The sequence below is a fragment of the Narcine bancroftii genome, chromosome 9, assembly GCF_036971445.1.
Source record: "Narcine bancroftii isolate sNarBan1 chromosome 9, sNarBan1.hap1, whole genome shotgun sequence".
Classification (NCBI taxonomy): domain Eukaryota; kingdom Metazoa; phylum Chordata; class Chondrichthyes; order Torpediniformes; family Narcinidae; genus Narcine; species Narcine bancroftii.
Window position 1 is genome coordinate 119420557 of NC_091477.1, and position 15276 is coordinate 119435832.

General features: G+C 46.7%; 1 protein-coding gene across 4 annotated transcripts in view; it reads left to right on the forward strand.

Annotated features, from left to right (window-relative positions):
• The window catches only part of LOC138742721 (rho guanine nucleotide exchange factor 26-like), a 118373-nt gene that overhangs the window by 72789 nt on the left and 30308 nt on the right, over positions 1-15276 (forward strand). For 3 of the 4 annotated variants that reach the window (XM_069897501.1, XM_069897503.1, XM_069897499.1), the window contains exons 7-10: positions 3290-3442; positions 7753-7882; positions 9291-9365; positions 13369-13458. In XM_069897501.1, the coding sequence (XP_069753602.1) occupies positions 3290-3442; positions 7753-7882; positions 9291-9365; positions 13369-13458 (448 nt within the window). The remainder of the gene's footprint in view (positions 1-3289; positions 3443-7752; positions 7883-9290; positions 9366-13368; positions 13459-15276) is intronic. The other variant, XM_069897502.1, reaches the window with a different exon arrangement.

Sequence of the window (15276 nt, forward strand, 5' to 3'; positions counted from 1 at the left end):
TGACATAATTTAAATGTTTCCTGCTGTAAGGCAGTCGCCATTAGTAATTCAGTTCTTAGTTCTTGGTCCTCCAAGATATTCTGTATGGAATTTAAACTGGAGGTGGGGGAGGGTGTGCTTAAGGAGATTTTAGAAGAAGATCTGCCTTAAATGTAATTGGGTCTGGTTGTGTGAGTGTGGTAGGGTGACGATTATTCCAGGCCTTAATTGTACGGGGAAGAATGAATTTGTGTACACATCTGTCTTGGAAGGTGGCCCTTCAAATTGGGTTTCGTGCCCTTGTCTGCTGCTAGCAGGCTTGGGCTCAGTGTAGAATTGGTTGTCTAGTTCAGTTCGTGGTCTCAGTTCATGTAGAGTGTGACTAAACAGTTAACCAATAAAACAGTGGCAAAACTTTAGTGCAGTATACAAACTTGTCAGGAAGAATCAACAGTGGCTGAATTTCCTGAGAAGACTGAGGCAGGCAAGGCTACCGGCCACAATCACATCAACTTTCTGCAAGCGCTTTAAGGAGAGCGTCCTGGCCGGCAGCGTCGTAGTGTGGGTACTGCAGAGAAATGGGTCGAGCGTCAATCCACAGGACGATGAGGGTGGCAGAGAGGATCACTGAAGTGCTCCCCCCTCCATCCCCCACCCATCGATGTGATCTACTGGGAGATCATTATCCGAAGAGGCCGAGGAAAATCATTGAACCCTGCTGAGATGCACACAACACCTTTCACCTCCTCCCGTCGGGAAAGAGATCCTGGAATATCGGAGCCAGCTCCACCAGGCTGAGAAACAGCTTCTTCCCAGAATGCTGAATGACTAAATGAACTGCTTACACTAACCATCTAAGACTGTCATAATGTCATGAAACAATATTTGTTTATTTGTGCCTATGTATTGTTTGTCTGTGTGTGTGTGTGTGTGTGTGTGTGTGTGTGTGTGTGTGTGTGTGTGTGTGTGTGTGTGTGTGTGTGTGTGTGTGTGTGTGTGTGTGTGTGTGAGAGATGTCTGGTTGTGTGTCTATGTGTTTTGCACCGAGGACTGAAGAACGTTGTTTTGTCAGTTTGTACTTGTGTGATCAGATGACGATAAACTTGACTTTAAACGTGCTGGAGAAACTCAGCTGCCTGACGAAGGACTCAGGCCTGAAATATTGGTGATCCTTATGGATGATGCGTGACCTGATGAGTTTGTCTGTCATGATCGACCACAGTCTTGTCCGACTCTGCAAAGCCCAGAAGACTATAGCACGGTGCAGGCCTACCTATATATCCCTTTAAAAAAAAATGAAACCCTCCCTACCTCTGGTTTTCTTTTATTCATGTGCCTGTCTAAGAGTCTCTTAAATCCCCCCTTTGTTCCAGCCTCCACCACCACCATTCCAGACACCTGTAAAAACCCTGTCGTCTCCCCACTAAATCTTCCTCCCTTCACTTTGTACAGATGTCCTCTGGTGTTTCCTACTCCCTCCCTTGGAAAGAAAAGTGCTGTCTATCTATCTTATCTATGGCTCTCATAATTTTGTTGACCTCTATCAAGTCTCCTCTCATCCTTCTTCGCTCACACACACAGACTGCGTCCCCCACTCTTCATCCCCTCCCACTGCAGCATCCCCTCTCTCCCCCCCTTCCCACAGCAGCGATCTCTCCCTCCCCGGGCCCCGTGGCAGTGACCTCTTTCTCCCCCACTCCCGATCGCGGCAGGCCCCTCACATCGTGCAAGTGCTGACGTCACAGGAGTAACCGGGTTGGCCATTTTCCTGTTCAATTCACCAGAGGACGAGTTCTGGGTAAGTTTAACTGGGTTCCCTGACTACCTCTGAGGTGGATCAGGGACGTGGTTGGATTTGGAGGACACTGAACAGGTCAGACCCTGTCAAGCTGCCTTGTGAGTGGGGCACTAACCAGGGAAATTGCCTGGTTAACCCCATTTTACACAGCAGCTTGACAGGGCCTAATGACTCCACGTTGAAACATGCTGAAATGTCTCCGACCTGAAATGTTCGCTCTGTTGCCTTCCCCGTGGACTTTGCTCTTTCAGGGTTTTGCTTTCAATTCATTTTCCAGAGCCCATGAGACGTAACTTTTATGTTACCAAACCATCTCAGCTTTTGTCTTGGTCCTCCTGGAAACATTGCTGTGTTGTTGAGAAACAGCCCTCCTCTCCGTGGGAGCACTTTTCGCCTGGTCCCCTTCTCTCAGAATTCCAGGAATCCAGTGGTCTTTGACTTGGAATATGACAATATTATGTTTCTTACAGTGGCCCACAACTGTTTCTGAACAGAGAGCTCAGTACATCATCAAACGCCTGCATTGTGTGATTTACCTTAACTGAGGACAGCTGTCTATAGAAAGGATTGCAAATTCCAACCCCTCTCCCCTCTCCCTCTCCCCCCTCCCTCTCTATCTTTCCCTCCTCAATCCGTTTGTAGCCCCTTTCACACCGCCCATTCCATATGGGTTAACCAGCTAATTTAGCAGGTCCATTCCCAGTAATCGCGCGGTGTGAAGCATTCCAACCTGGCAGGGGAGTTCAATTCAGCCAGGCTCTGACGCGGTAGGGGCAAGTGTCGGAGCCCAGCTGAGTTAACAAAACTAATCACCTTCTGGTGGTGTGAAAGCACAACCTGCTCTCGCATTGTCACCACTGGAGGTGGGGCTTTCCCCCCCCCCCCCCTTAATATGCTGGGTTACCAATTAACCAGGTGAATCATGGAGCAAAGGGAAAGGCTGCTGAGTCCAGCAGGCCCAGTTTTCCCACTTCCTAGGAGGGTTATTGGCAGCATGAAAGCATCTCTCTCTCCTTCCCCTCCCCACCCCTTGGGTCTTCTCCCTTGGGAACCTCACTGTGACGAGCATAGTAATCATTTAATTTTAGAGGTACAGCACGGTTACAGGCCCTTCCAGCCCACGAGCTCCCGCTGCCCAATTACACCATTGTGACCAATTAACTCTCTAACCCCCTACAACTTTGGGGCGTGGACGGAAACCTTACAATGCCAGCAACCTGGGTTCGAATCTGGCACTCTCCGTGAGGAGTTTGTACATCCTCCCCATGTCTTCATGGGATGCCTCCCACCCTCCAAAACGTCAGGGGTTAGTAGGTTAATTTGGCGTGATTGGGCAGCATTGGTTTCGCAGGCCTCAAGGCCCTTCTACCTTAAAATCCTAACCTAACCCAAAATTAAAATCTTAAAAACCGGTACAAACTCCTTACAGAGAGCGACAGGTTCGAACCCAGGTCACTGGCCCTGGAGTGGCGTTGCACTGATCGAGCCTGTTCTGTTGTGGTGTTGTAACAGGTTCTTCAAGGAGCTGGAAGCCAGACATCAGCAAGACGCTGTGATTTCCGATATCAGCGACATCGTGGAGAAGCATGCTGCGTCCACCTTTGAACCCTACGTGACGTACTGCTCGAATGAGGTCTACCAACAGCGCACACTTCAGAAGCTCCTGTGAGTGTACTCCCGAGCCCATTGCTACGTCTCCAATGCCTGACCGGTGAAGCCACTGTAGTTTCTTTTTACAAAATAAGCAAAGAAACAATTGTGGAATGATGTCTGAATGGAGACAAAAATATTAAATACTAAACTCAATCTGCATGAAAAATTCAGCAGGTTGAGCAGTATCAGTGGGAGAAAAATGGCCCATGAATTGAGCTGAAACACTTGATTGAGTGGTTACATATACAGTAAAGCCCCCGGTGTCTGGCATCTATGGGGATTGGTAGATGCTAAATAAGTGAATTTTCCGGTTGAGTGATTAGTGAACTAATCACTAGAAGGTTCCAATTTTAAACTTCTGTATATTTTATCCTATTTATTTTCCTCCATTTTTTTTTGCCAGTTTCTTGAGTTCTGTGGTAAAGATGCTGATGTAAAGAGAACAGGATGGGACAGGAGTCCCATGTACAGTTGTATATATCTTCGTCTGTGCCTCACAGAGTTAGACGTCTGTGGTTGGCGGGTCAGAGCTCATGACTGACCTGGACATGTTTGCTATCGTCTACAGCCCTCTGCGTTCCTGGCCACTCGAGTTCTCAAACCAGGCCCTGATGCAGCATGTTTTACACTCTGTCACTTGTCCCCTTTCATCTCCGTCTCCCCTTTGGTGCGTTCACGTGAAATGTTAGCTCGGTCTCCTCCACAGATGTTGCCAGAGGTGCTGAGGTCACAGGTTCAACTCTCACTCTGGAAATCAGAACACTGAGGGAGTGCTGGTCTATTAGATTCATTTTTTTACAGGAAATATTAAGCCAACATTAGGTGGCACGGTTGGCGAAATGATGTTACTGCGCCAGCGATTGGGACTGGGGTTCGAATCCCGAATTTTTACATTCTCTCCGTGTCTACATGGATTTTCCCCTGAGGCTCCAGTTTCCTCCCACCGTTCGAAACGTACCAGGAGTTGTAGGTCAATTGGGTGTAATGAGGCTCGTGGGCAGAAAGAACTTATCACTGTGCTGTATGTCAAACTTAAATTAGAATTAATAGTCAGTCTATCCCCAGAGAGGAACTTAACATCTCCCTAGTTCTTTGCAAAGCACAGCAGAATGATTTAAGCCCAGTACCATGGCCAATAGTTATCCTACCGACAGATAGTGCAAGTTTATAGTCATGTGTACTAAGATGCAGGGACAGAAGTTGTTTTGTGAGCAGAATAGTAGACTCATCGTACATAGTACAGCAGGTAAGACACAGTACAAAGGTGCAGAGCTACAGAGATAGATCAGCTGGTACAGAGCAAATGCAATACAATTTTATCGTGAGGATCATTCAAGAGTTTGATAACAGTGGGAAAGAAACTGGCCTTGAATCTGGGAGTGTGTGATCTCTCTCTTTCTCTCTTGTGAATCTTCTTGATGGGGAAGAGATTGTGGTCGGGGTTGGATGTGTCTTTTAATATGCTGGCTGCTTTTCCAAAGCAGGGGGAAGTTATGGATGTAGTTAATGAAGGGGAGAGGAGGTGTGTGTGTTGGCCTGAGTCATGTTCGCAACCCTCTGCAGTTTCTTGTGCTCTTGCAGATTCAGATATAAACAGACCTTCTGCCCATCAATTCCCTGTTGATCATCAAAGACCCATTGACACAAATCCTGCGTTAAATCCATTCTCCCCACTTTCTCCCTCCCGATTCCACCAGTCATCTGCACGATGGGGGACAATTTACATCAGCCAAACCCCACCTGTGTATGGAATGTGGGAGGAAACTGCAGTACTGAGAGAAACCCCACGGGGGGGGGGGGGTGGGGGGTCACAGGGAGTGCGTGCAAACTCCACATGGAAAGCAGTGGAGGAAAGGATCGACAGTGGCTTGACCAACTGAGTCACAGTGCCATATAAATACTTCACCCCCATTGGACTAAAAAGGATTGTCTGGCCCTTCATGTTCTGTTTGCAGGATTTTGCTTTGCACCAAATGGTCTCATCACTTCCTGCATTCCAACAATGAGTGTCCTCATCAGCTCTCTTGTCAATCAAAATGCAGTGCCAAATATTTGCTTCAAGTTCAAGTATATTTGTCACTCAATTGTACCTCTACAACAGAGTTCTCTGGTCTGTGATGCAGAACAGTCCAAAACACGCGTACAGACATAACACAGTCAGGCATGCAAGATTATATATACCTACTAAATATGTACATATATTCAAATAAATATTCTTAATAGTAGAGTCACAGAGAGTTGTTTTCATGTTTAACGGCCTTGGTTGAGACAGAAGATAGATTGAGAAGGTGTATGATTCAGCAGATGAGGGAAATGAGCGTAGACAAGAAACCAATTCCCAACAGAAAACTGCGTGTGAATTGAGCAACTTCAAAAAAATCATAACAGAAGTGATTCTTGAGGCGTTAAACATATATGTTGGAATAACTCAGGACCGGAGGATGGAGTTTTACAAGAAGATCTGCAACTCACAAAATGCTGTTGATGCCCGCGGGTGCTGCGTGACTTGTTGAGTTTCTCCGGCATGCCTGCATGTCACAGGGATGGGCCTGGGCCTTAACTCTCTGAAGCGTAGGAGACCGAAGACCGATAATGAAGAGCAAGGATAAAGTGAGTATTGGAGCCCCACCCCGGAGTAGGTCGTGGGTTGAAAGTCGGAGGGTAGAGATACAAGAAGGACCGGAGGGGCAACTTTTTCCTCTCATAGTGGGGTCCATCTCTAGAACGAGCTGCCAGAAGAAACTGTAGAAGTGGGTAGTTACAACGTTCAAAATTTGCATTTGGACAGATAAATGGATAGGAAGGGTTTGGAAGCATTTGAGCCAAGTGGAGGCAAACTGGACTGGCCGAGATGCCATTATGGTCAGCATAGACAAGTTGGGTCGAAGGGCCTTTTCTGTAACTTAGCAGGTAGGGCAGCACTCCAGGAGGGTAAAAGATTTTTGGAATTTTGGGTTGAAATCCTGACTAGGAGATGGAAGACGGCCAGTATGAAGTTTGTTTAGTCATCATCCGATTGCACAAGTACAACCCGACGAAACAGCGTTCTCTGGTCCTCGGTACAAAACATGCAGACACACCACACGTACTGACAAGCGATACTCATGCAGAACAAATATGGATTTATAAAAATAAATAGTTGGGTCTCGGAGGGTTAGTGTGAACAGTTCATTTAGTCGTTCAGCAGTCTCACTGCCCTTGAGGGAAGGGCCAGTTTAATTTTGTTTTAAATTTAGATGTACAGTACGAAAACATGCCTTTCTGGCCCATGGGCCTGTGCTTAATTAAGTATATTTTGAATGGTGGGAAAAAGAACCAGAGTACCCAGAGGAAACTCACGCAGATAGCACCAGATTTTACTTTGGTCTCCGACGCTGTAATAACCATGCCACCCACAGTAGGTCATAGATGCACCAAGGAGGTTGTGAAGGAAGATGGACAAATGGAACCAGGTAGGGGTCAGAGGCAGGAGAATGATGCCTACAAAGAGGGTCGGAAAGGGGGAGAAAGAGAGAGATTAAAAAAAACTCAGATGGAGCTGTGGGGCAGTGTGGAGAGTGGGGGTGTGGTGGAAGGATGAAGGTGGAGGCAGGTGATGTAAGAAAGAGATTGGTGGAACCATGTGAGGAAGAGATAATGGTCTGGTGGGAACAGTGGGGGAGGGATGGGTGTGTGAGTGGTGGGGAAGGGGAAAGGAACTGAATAACGGTGAGATGGAGGGGGCAGGAGCTGGAAACGTTGAGACGAACTCTGTAGATGAGAAAGGGACCAAGGTGCAGTGGGTTTCCTAAAAGTGGAGAATACGACATTCATGCCTTGGGCTGTTAACTATGCAGTGGTGCTCTTGAAATTTGTATTTAATTTATTTTTAATTGAGACCTAGAGCACAGTAACAGGCCCTTCTGGTCTACAGGCCCGTGTCACCCAATTACCCTACAATCCTGGTACATACTGAACAGTGGGAGGAAACCCACACAGACACGGAGAACGTACAAACTCCTTACAGACAGCGCTGGATTCGAACCCCGGTCGCTGGGGCCATAACAGTGTTACGCTAACCATGCCGCCGCTTTGGAAGGGAGGAGTTTGGGGTCAGACAGCATGGTATGGAATGGCTAGCTACTTGTGAATCGTGTTATTTTTGGTAATAACGTTGAAACCAATTTTCTTGCTGTTGCCATGATAAGTTTTCTGTCCCCCTCTCACCTGTGTCCATTTCCTGATGAAGGGTTCAGGCCCGAAACGTCCTTTCTGTGGATGCTTCCTGACCTGCTGAGTTCTGTGCACCGCTCTGTGATCGCTTTCTTCTCTCTCACCCACAGAAATACAAATCCAAGCTTCAAAGAGACCCTGATGAAGATCGAAGCCCATCCTGAGTGCAGGAACCTGCCCATGATCTCGTTTCTCATTCTGCCAATGCAGCGGGTAACCCGCTTGCCCCTTCTGATGGACGTAAGGAACGGCCGAAACATTCCCCCATCATAATTGGGGGGGGGGGGTGGTGTGGGGTTGTGGGGGGAAGGTCACAGACAAGGAAGTCCATTCAAAAGCCAGTCCCGTTCAATCAACAGGGTTGTTGTGAATGGTTCACCAATGTCCTTGCAGTTTAGGTCATCGAACTGCAGGAAAGACGTAAATAAGATTGAAAAAATGCAGAGAAAGTTTGCCAGAATGTAGCCGAGTCCATGAGGAACTGAGTTACAGGGGAAGGTTAAACCGGTTAGGACTTTATTCTCTGGATAGATTAAGGGGAGATTTGATTGATAGATGTATTTAAAATTATAAGGGGTATAGTAAATGCAAGCAGGCTTTTTTCCCCACTGAGGTTAGGTGAGGACAAGGTTTAAGGCTGAAATAGTAACATGGAGTGGGGGGGGGGGGGGGGACTTTCTTCACACCGAGAAGGTGTGATTGTGGAACGACCTATCAGCTGAAGTGGTGAATGAGGGCTCCATTTTAACATTTAAGAAGAATTTGGACAGTTTCATGGATGGGAGGGGTATGGACCAGGTGCAGATCAGTGGGACTGGGCCAGTGGTTCTCAACCTTTTTCTTTCCTTTCACATACCACCTTAAGTAATCCCTTACTAGCCACAGAGCACTTATGGCATCCTACGTGCCCAGACTTGGTTGCTTCGTTAGTCTCCAGGATGAAATACAATTTCTGAATAGCACAGTGGGTTACCTAAACTTGCACTTTGGAACGGCAGTGGACGAAAAGTGTATAGATGATGAGTGGACAGCCAGCACCATTTTTTCCCCATAATTAGCAAACACCAGAGGATGTGGGTTTAAGGTGAGCGGAGAAATGTTTAGAGAAGTCAGAGGTAGGTCTTTTACATGGAAAGCAGTGGGTGCCGGGAACGCATTGCTAGAGGTTGGTGGTGGAGGCTGGTAAAATAAGGATATTCAAGAGACTCTTAGACAGGCACGTGGATGGAAGAAATATTGAGGGTGATGGGTTTAAGTAGGGAAGGATTAGATTGATGTGAAGTAGGTTTACATTAATCAACCCAACATCGTGGACTGAATAATCTGTGCGTTTTTTAGACAGGTCCATCCTGCCCGTGAGGCCATGCTGCACAATTACACCGAATTAACCTTCAGTATTTTAAAGGGTGGGTGGAAACCAGAGCACCCAGAAGAAACTGACGTGGGCAAGGGGAAAGCGTAGAAACTCCTTACAGATAGCGCCAGTTCAAACCCAGGTCGCTGGGGCTGTAACAACTATGCACATGCTGCCCTTACCCTGACCGGGCCGCCATTACTTTGACCCTGCCGCCTTGATCTGTAATGTTCTGTGAATTGCAGTGATTATTTAGTGAAAGAATGGTTTCAAGCCCTGATCTTTTCTTTTCAGACCATTTACCAGAAAACTCCAAAGGACTCGACGGAGTATGAATGTACAAAGAAAGCATTGCAGACTGTTAGTAAGGTGAGGAACCTCCTAGTTTTTTGACAAGCCTGTGGCACAGCATGGCTACCTTGAGACACAATATTCCCTCTAACCATAAGGAAAGATGTTCATATCCCAGTGGTTCTCAACCTTTTCCTTTCCACTCACATCCCACTTTAAGTATTCCCTATGCCATCGGTGCTCTGTAATTAGTAAGGGATTGCTTAAGGTGGGATGTGGGTGGAAAGAAAAAGCTTGAAAATCACGGTTTTAATCGTACCCCATTGACTCGTTATGTGCACAGTTTCATAACTCCAAAGGAAATGGGCCAATGACAATTTTTCTCAAGCAAAATATTTCAGTAACAATTGGGACTGGAGCAGTGATTCTCACCCTTCCCTTCCCACTCATATCTCACCTTAAGCAATCCCTTACTAATCACAGAGCACCGATGGCGTAGGGATAACTTAAAGTGGTGTGTGAGTGGGAAGAAAAAGGTTGAGAACCACTGTTTAAATCCGATACGTCCACTACCTCATTGAGGGGTTTTGGCATCTGCAAGTCGTTGTTGTTTAACTCACGTCTACAACCCTTCGCCGTTTCTCGTTGACTTGGGTGGAACCGTTCTCGTCTCAAGCAGTGATACAATCAGAGAGAATACTTTCCAAGGTGCCTTTATAGAAGATATTCCCTATATAATTTTGGACATACAGCACCGTAACTTGTTCTTCAAGCCCGTGAGCCCCCGCTGCCCGAATACGCTGATATGACCATCAACCTGCCAATCTTTGGAAGATGGGAGGGAATCGGAGCACCTAGAATAAAGCCATGCAGGTCACAGAGAGAACATCCAAACACCTTACAGACAGCACTGGATTCGAACCTGGGTCGTTGGCGCTGTGTGGTGCTCTCCATGCCACCTCTACATTTTTAAGGGATACTGGGGACCTGCTGAATTTCCTCAGGATTTTGAGGAAGTGGAAACGTCACTGCACTCGTAGCCATGTGTCACCGTGGTTGGACCAGGCCGTATTTGATGATTTCTGGTAGAGCAGGTCTCATGAGCCACATCAGTGCAAGAGGCTGATTCCATTGCACCAGCAGTTAGTTCCCTTTCCAACTTCGGAAGCAGCCGCCCTTCACCCCCTGCATCAGGGCAGGGAGTGGGAAGGTGGGGATGGTTTCAAGAACACTGAGCTGAACGTGCATTCTGGTGATGTCACTACTTGGAAATTAATGCTCTTACATCGTTTCTTCAAAAGGAATTGCAGTGTCATCTTACACACAAAGCATGCACCGGCTCTTAAATTAACTCACAATGTGGTTGGACAAGTGTAGCAACATTCAGTGAAGTGGGTCGGGACAGGACCGGCGGCTGAAACTGGCAGAAAAACAAGCAATGCATGAAATACTCAACAGGTCAGGCAGCATTTCCAGAGAGAGAGAGAGAGAGAGAGAGAAAGAGAGAGAGAAGAAGACGACAGCAAGAATGAGAGGAAGAGAGAGTGTGAGAGAAAAAGGGAGATTGAGATGAAGAGAGAGATTGTGTGAGCGAGAGGGGGAGATGGAAGGAGATTGTGAGAGAGAAAGAGGGAGAATGATAGGGTGAGATTGTGAAGGATACGGAGAGGGAAAGATTGTGAGAAGGGGGTGATGGAGAGAGAGAAGGAGGGAAATTGGGATGAAGATTGTGGAAAAGGAGAGATAGAGATAGATAGGGAGAGAGAGATTGTGAGAAAGAGGGATAGCATGAGAGATTGTGAGAGAGGGAACCTGGGGGATTGAGAGGGAGAGAAATGGAGGGAGATTAAAAGGGAGAGATTGTGAAAGAGAGGGAGAGGATGGAGTGGGAGAGAGAGAGAGATGAGGACCAAGAAAGAGGGATGGAAGCTGGTACAAGAGGGACATTTTAAAAACTCTTAGATAAGCACATGGATGACAATGAAACAGTGGGTTATGCGTGTGGGGTTGAGGAGGATGAGATTAATGTTCCAGGTTTACGACTTCTCAGAGGAACTCTGCACTATCTGTTCATTGTTTAGCTGGCCAGCATAAGGGCTCGTCAAAATGCCCAGCCTCTCTCCCCACACTCTTCTCCATCATTTCATCATCCAAACCGCTGCCCGTGACCTGTCACGAGGCTGCATTTACCCTGCACCGACCCGGTGTCAAATGCAGACCAGGCGTGAAGGAATGAATGCTCTGCTCTTGTATTTCTGCCTGAACCTTCTTCCTCTGCAAAATTCTAGCCCTCCAAATGCTTTACGTTTTTAATTAAAATTTTTAATTTATTTTAAACATGAGAGGTTCAGCTTTCAACCCATAAACCAGTGCCATCCACATGTTCTAATCAACCTACAACCCCTGTATGTTTTGAAGGTGGAAGGAAACCAAAGCAGGCACGGGGAGATCGTACAAACTCCTTACAGACAGTGCCGGATTCAGGCCCTTTGGCCCAAATTATCCATGCTGACCAAGTTGTCCACCCGAGCTGGTCCTGTTCATGTGAATTTGGCCCAGATGCCTCCAACCCTTACCAAATGTCTACAATTGTACCTACGTTTGCCCTTTTCTCTGGTAACTCGTTCCATATGCCCATCACCATCTGTGCAAAAACATTCCCTTTTCCCTCAAACCTCTGCCCTCTGAATTTAGACTCCCTGTCCTTGAATAAAAGACAATGACTCTCTTCCTCTGCTCCAGGAAGAAAATGTCCTAACTGGTACCTCAGCTCTCCAACCCTGGAAATATGCTCATGAATCTTTTCATCTTGACATCCTTCTCATAGAACTTGAAGCAGAACTGAGGACAATGTGGCCTCTGCAGTATTTTGTACAACCAAAACGTGATGTCCCTCACCCTGGACTCATTGCCCCCTGAAATGCGTTGCCAGGGATGGTGGTGATGGAGGCCTGGTAGAAAATTAGACAATAAGATTAAAGAGCAGAAATAGCCTATTCAGCCCATCGTGTCTGATCCACTTTCCCACTCAGCCTTCGCCCAGTCAAAACCAGAGTAGTTTAGTACAGAGAGTGACAAAGAGATCAATTAGTTGATAATGGAGATCAGTTAATAACAGAGAAAGATCATTGATTAACAGAGAGCAGTTAGTAATAGACCAGTTACTAACAGCAGTTTGCAACCAATCATATTGTATCAGATCAGTTACAGATCAGTTAATACAGAGAGAAATTGATAATAGATCAGTTCATAACAGATCAGTTAGAACAGAGATCAGTTAGAACAGAGATCAGTTTGTGACAGATCAGTTTGTGACAGATCAGTTTGTGACAGATCAGTTCGTGACAGATCAGTTCGTGACAGATCAGTTCGTGACAGATCAGTTCGTGACAGATCAGTTCGTGACAGATCAGTTAGTGACAGATCAGTTAGTGACAGATCAGTTAGTGACAGATCAGTTAGTGACAGATCAGTTCGTGACAGATCAGTTCGTGACAGATCAGTTCGTGACAGATCACTTCGTGACAGATCACTTCGTGACAGATCAGTTCGTGACAGATCAGTTCGTGACAGATCAGTTCGTGACAGATCAGTTCGTGACAGATCAGTTCGTGACAGATCAGTTCGTGACAGATCAGTTCGTGACAGATCAGTTCGTGACAGATCACTTCGTGACAGATCACTTCGTGACAGATCACTTCGTGACAGATCACTTCGTGACAGATCACTTCGTGACAGATCACTTCGTGACAGATCACTTTGTGACAGATCACTTCGTGACAGATCACTTCGTGACAGATCACTTCGTGACAGATCAGTTAATACAGGGAGAGGTCATTAATAATCGCACACAGAGATCAGTCAGTAACAGAGACCCAGTTTGCAGTTAGTGCCCCAATATCAGTTAGTTACAGAGAAAGATCAATCAGTGAATAGTCCAAGCCACCAGTACAGGTTGATCCCGGCACCGATTCCATGGACCTCTGTGGCCACAGAAACCGCAGACTTTCTGTCCAAGATGAACTTCACGTGAAAGTTCTGCCAGTGCAGGGAGTAACCTGTCACCCTGTGTCCTCCACAGCTGGTGCGTCAGTGCAACGAAGGGGCTCGCCGGATGGAGCGGACGGAGATGATGTACACCATCAACAGTCAGCTGGAGTTCAGGATAAAGGTACCTGCTTTACCCTGTATCTGAGGGAAGTTGGAAACTTGGAAGGAGTATTGATGGTTCATTCTGCCATTACTGTTGTACTAAAGCCACTTGCACCCCCCCTCATCCTGAATGAGTGTTGAGATTTTCTCTTTTTGCGAGATTGACCCATTTGCCTTTTACATTCTACAGTAAAGCATAACATTTAAAAATTGGAGCAGGTCACATGGCCGGTCGAGCCTTCACCGCCATTCAGTATGATCATGGCAGATCCTACTGTGGACTCGGTTCCACCTCCCCACCTATTCCCTTAATTCCCTGCCTGGTTAAACTCTTATCTAATGCATTCAATGAGGCAGCCTCCAATTAACCTACATCCCCCCAGAACGTTTCGAACAGTGGGAGGAAACCGGAGTCCCCGGAGGAAACCCGCACTGACACAGGGAGAACGACCAAACTCCTTACAGACCACGCGGGATTCGAACCCAGGTTCCGATCGCTGGCGCTGGAAAGGCGTTGCGCTGACCACTACGCCGACCGTGATGCCCGTTCAATTAAGTACTTAGTATGTGTTACACAAACATGCTGGAAAAAAACTTAGCAGGGTCACATAGTATCCATTGGAAGTGAAGGGTGGCCAAAGTTTCGGGACTGGTCCCGTTGATGAACCTGAGAAAGGACCCAGGCTTGAAACATTGGTTCCCCTCAACTTGCCACAGATGCTGTGTGACCTGCTGAGCCTCTCTAGCACATTTGTTTGTTGCACTTGACCCCGGCACCTGCAGGCTTCCTTTAACTATATTTAACTCTATTGTCTTCCAATACTTTATTTTTTTAATGATGTTCCTATTTGGCTGCAGCAAGTAAGAATTTCAGTGCATCTGCTAATTGTAATATTATCATTTTCATCGGAGCCAAGGTCTAGAATGTTTTTTTTGCCGTTCCCTTTAATCTCACTGTAATGATTATTAATCCACTGGGTTACACTGGCTACGCACCAACAACTCTGTAGTAGAGGGTGGAGAGCACCAAGTTCCTTGGAGTTCACTTAACCTATCATGGACACTCAACATCCCCTCACTTGTCAGGAAGGCATCACAGTGACTGCACTCCCTGTGAAGTGCAGCTCTCTCTCTCTCTCGAGCATCCTGGCCGGCTGCATCACAATGTGGTGCGGTCGCTGCAAGAGAACTGGATCGGAGGTCAATCCACATCAGCCTGAAGAGAGACAGAGAGGATCACTAGAGTCTCCCTCTCCCCATCAAAGTGATCTACCGGGATTGTCGCCTGAAGAGGGCGCACAAAATCATTGAGGACCCCTTCCACCCCACACTTTAGTTGCTCCTATCGGGAAGGAGATACAGGAGTATCAGAGCCAGAACCATCAGGCTAAGGAACAGCTTCGACCCATGAACAGTGAAAATGCTGAACGACCAAAGGAACTGCTCCCACTAACCATCCGACACTCATATTCATGAAACAAAATGTATTGATTTATTTGTATTGATGAAATACTTGTCCTGCATATGTATTGTTTGTCTGTATGTGTTATGTCTGGTTGTGTGTCTGAGTGTTTTGCACTGAGGACCAGAGAACGCTGTTTCGTTGGGTTGTACTTGTACAATCAGATGACATTAAACTTGATGACTTGATTGCATGTCAGTTCAGCATTCTCACTGCCCGTGGAAAGAAGTTGTTCCTCATCCTGGTGGTGCTGGCTCTGATCCTCCTAGATCTCTTCCCTGACGGGAGCAGCTGTGTGCAGGATGGAAGAGATCCTCTGTGATTTTGCATGCCCTCTTTAGACAGCGATAGGGAGAGGGAGGGAGACGTGATGTA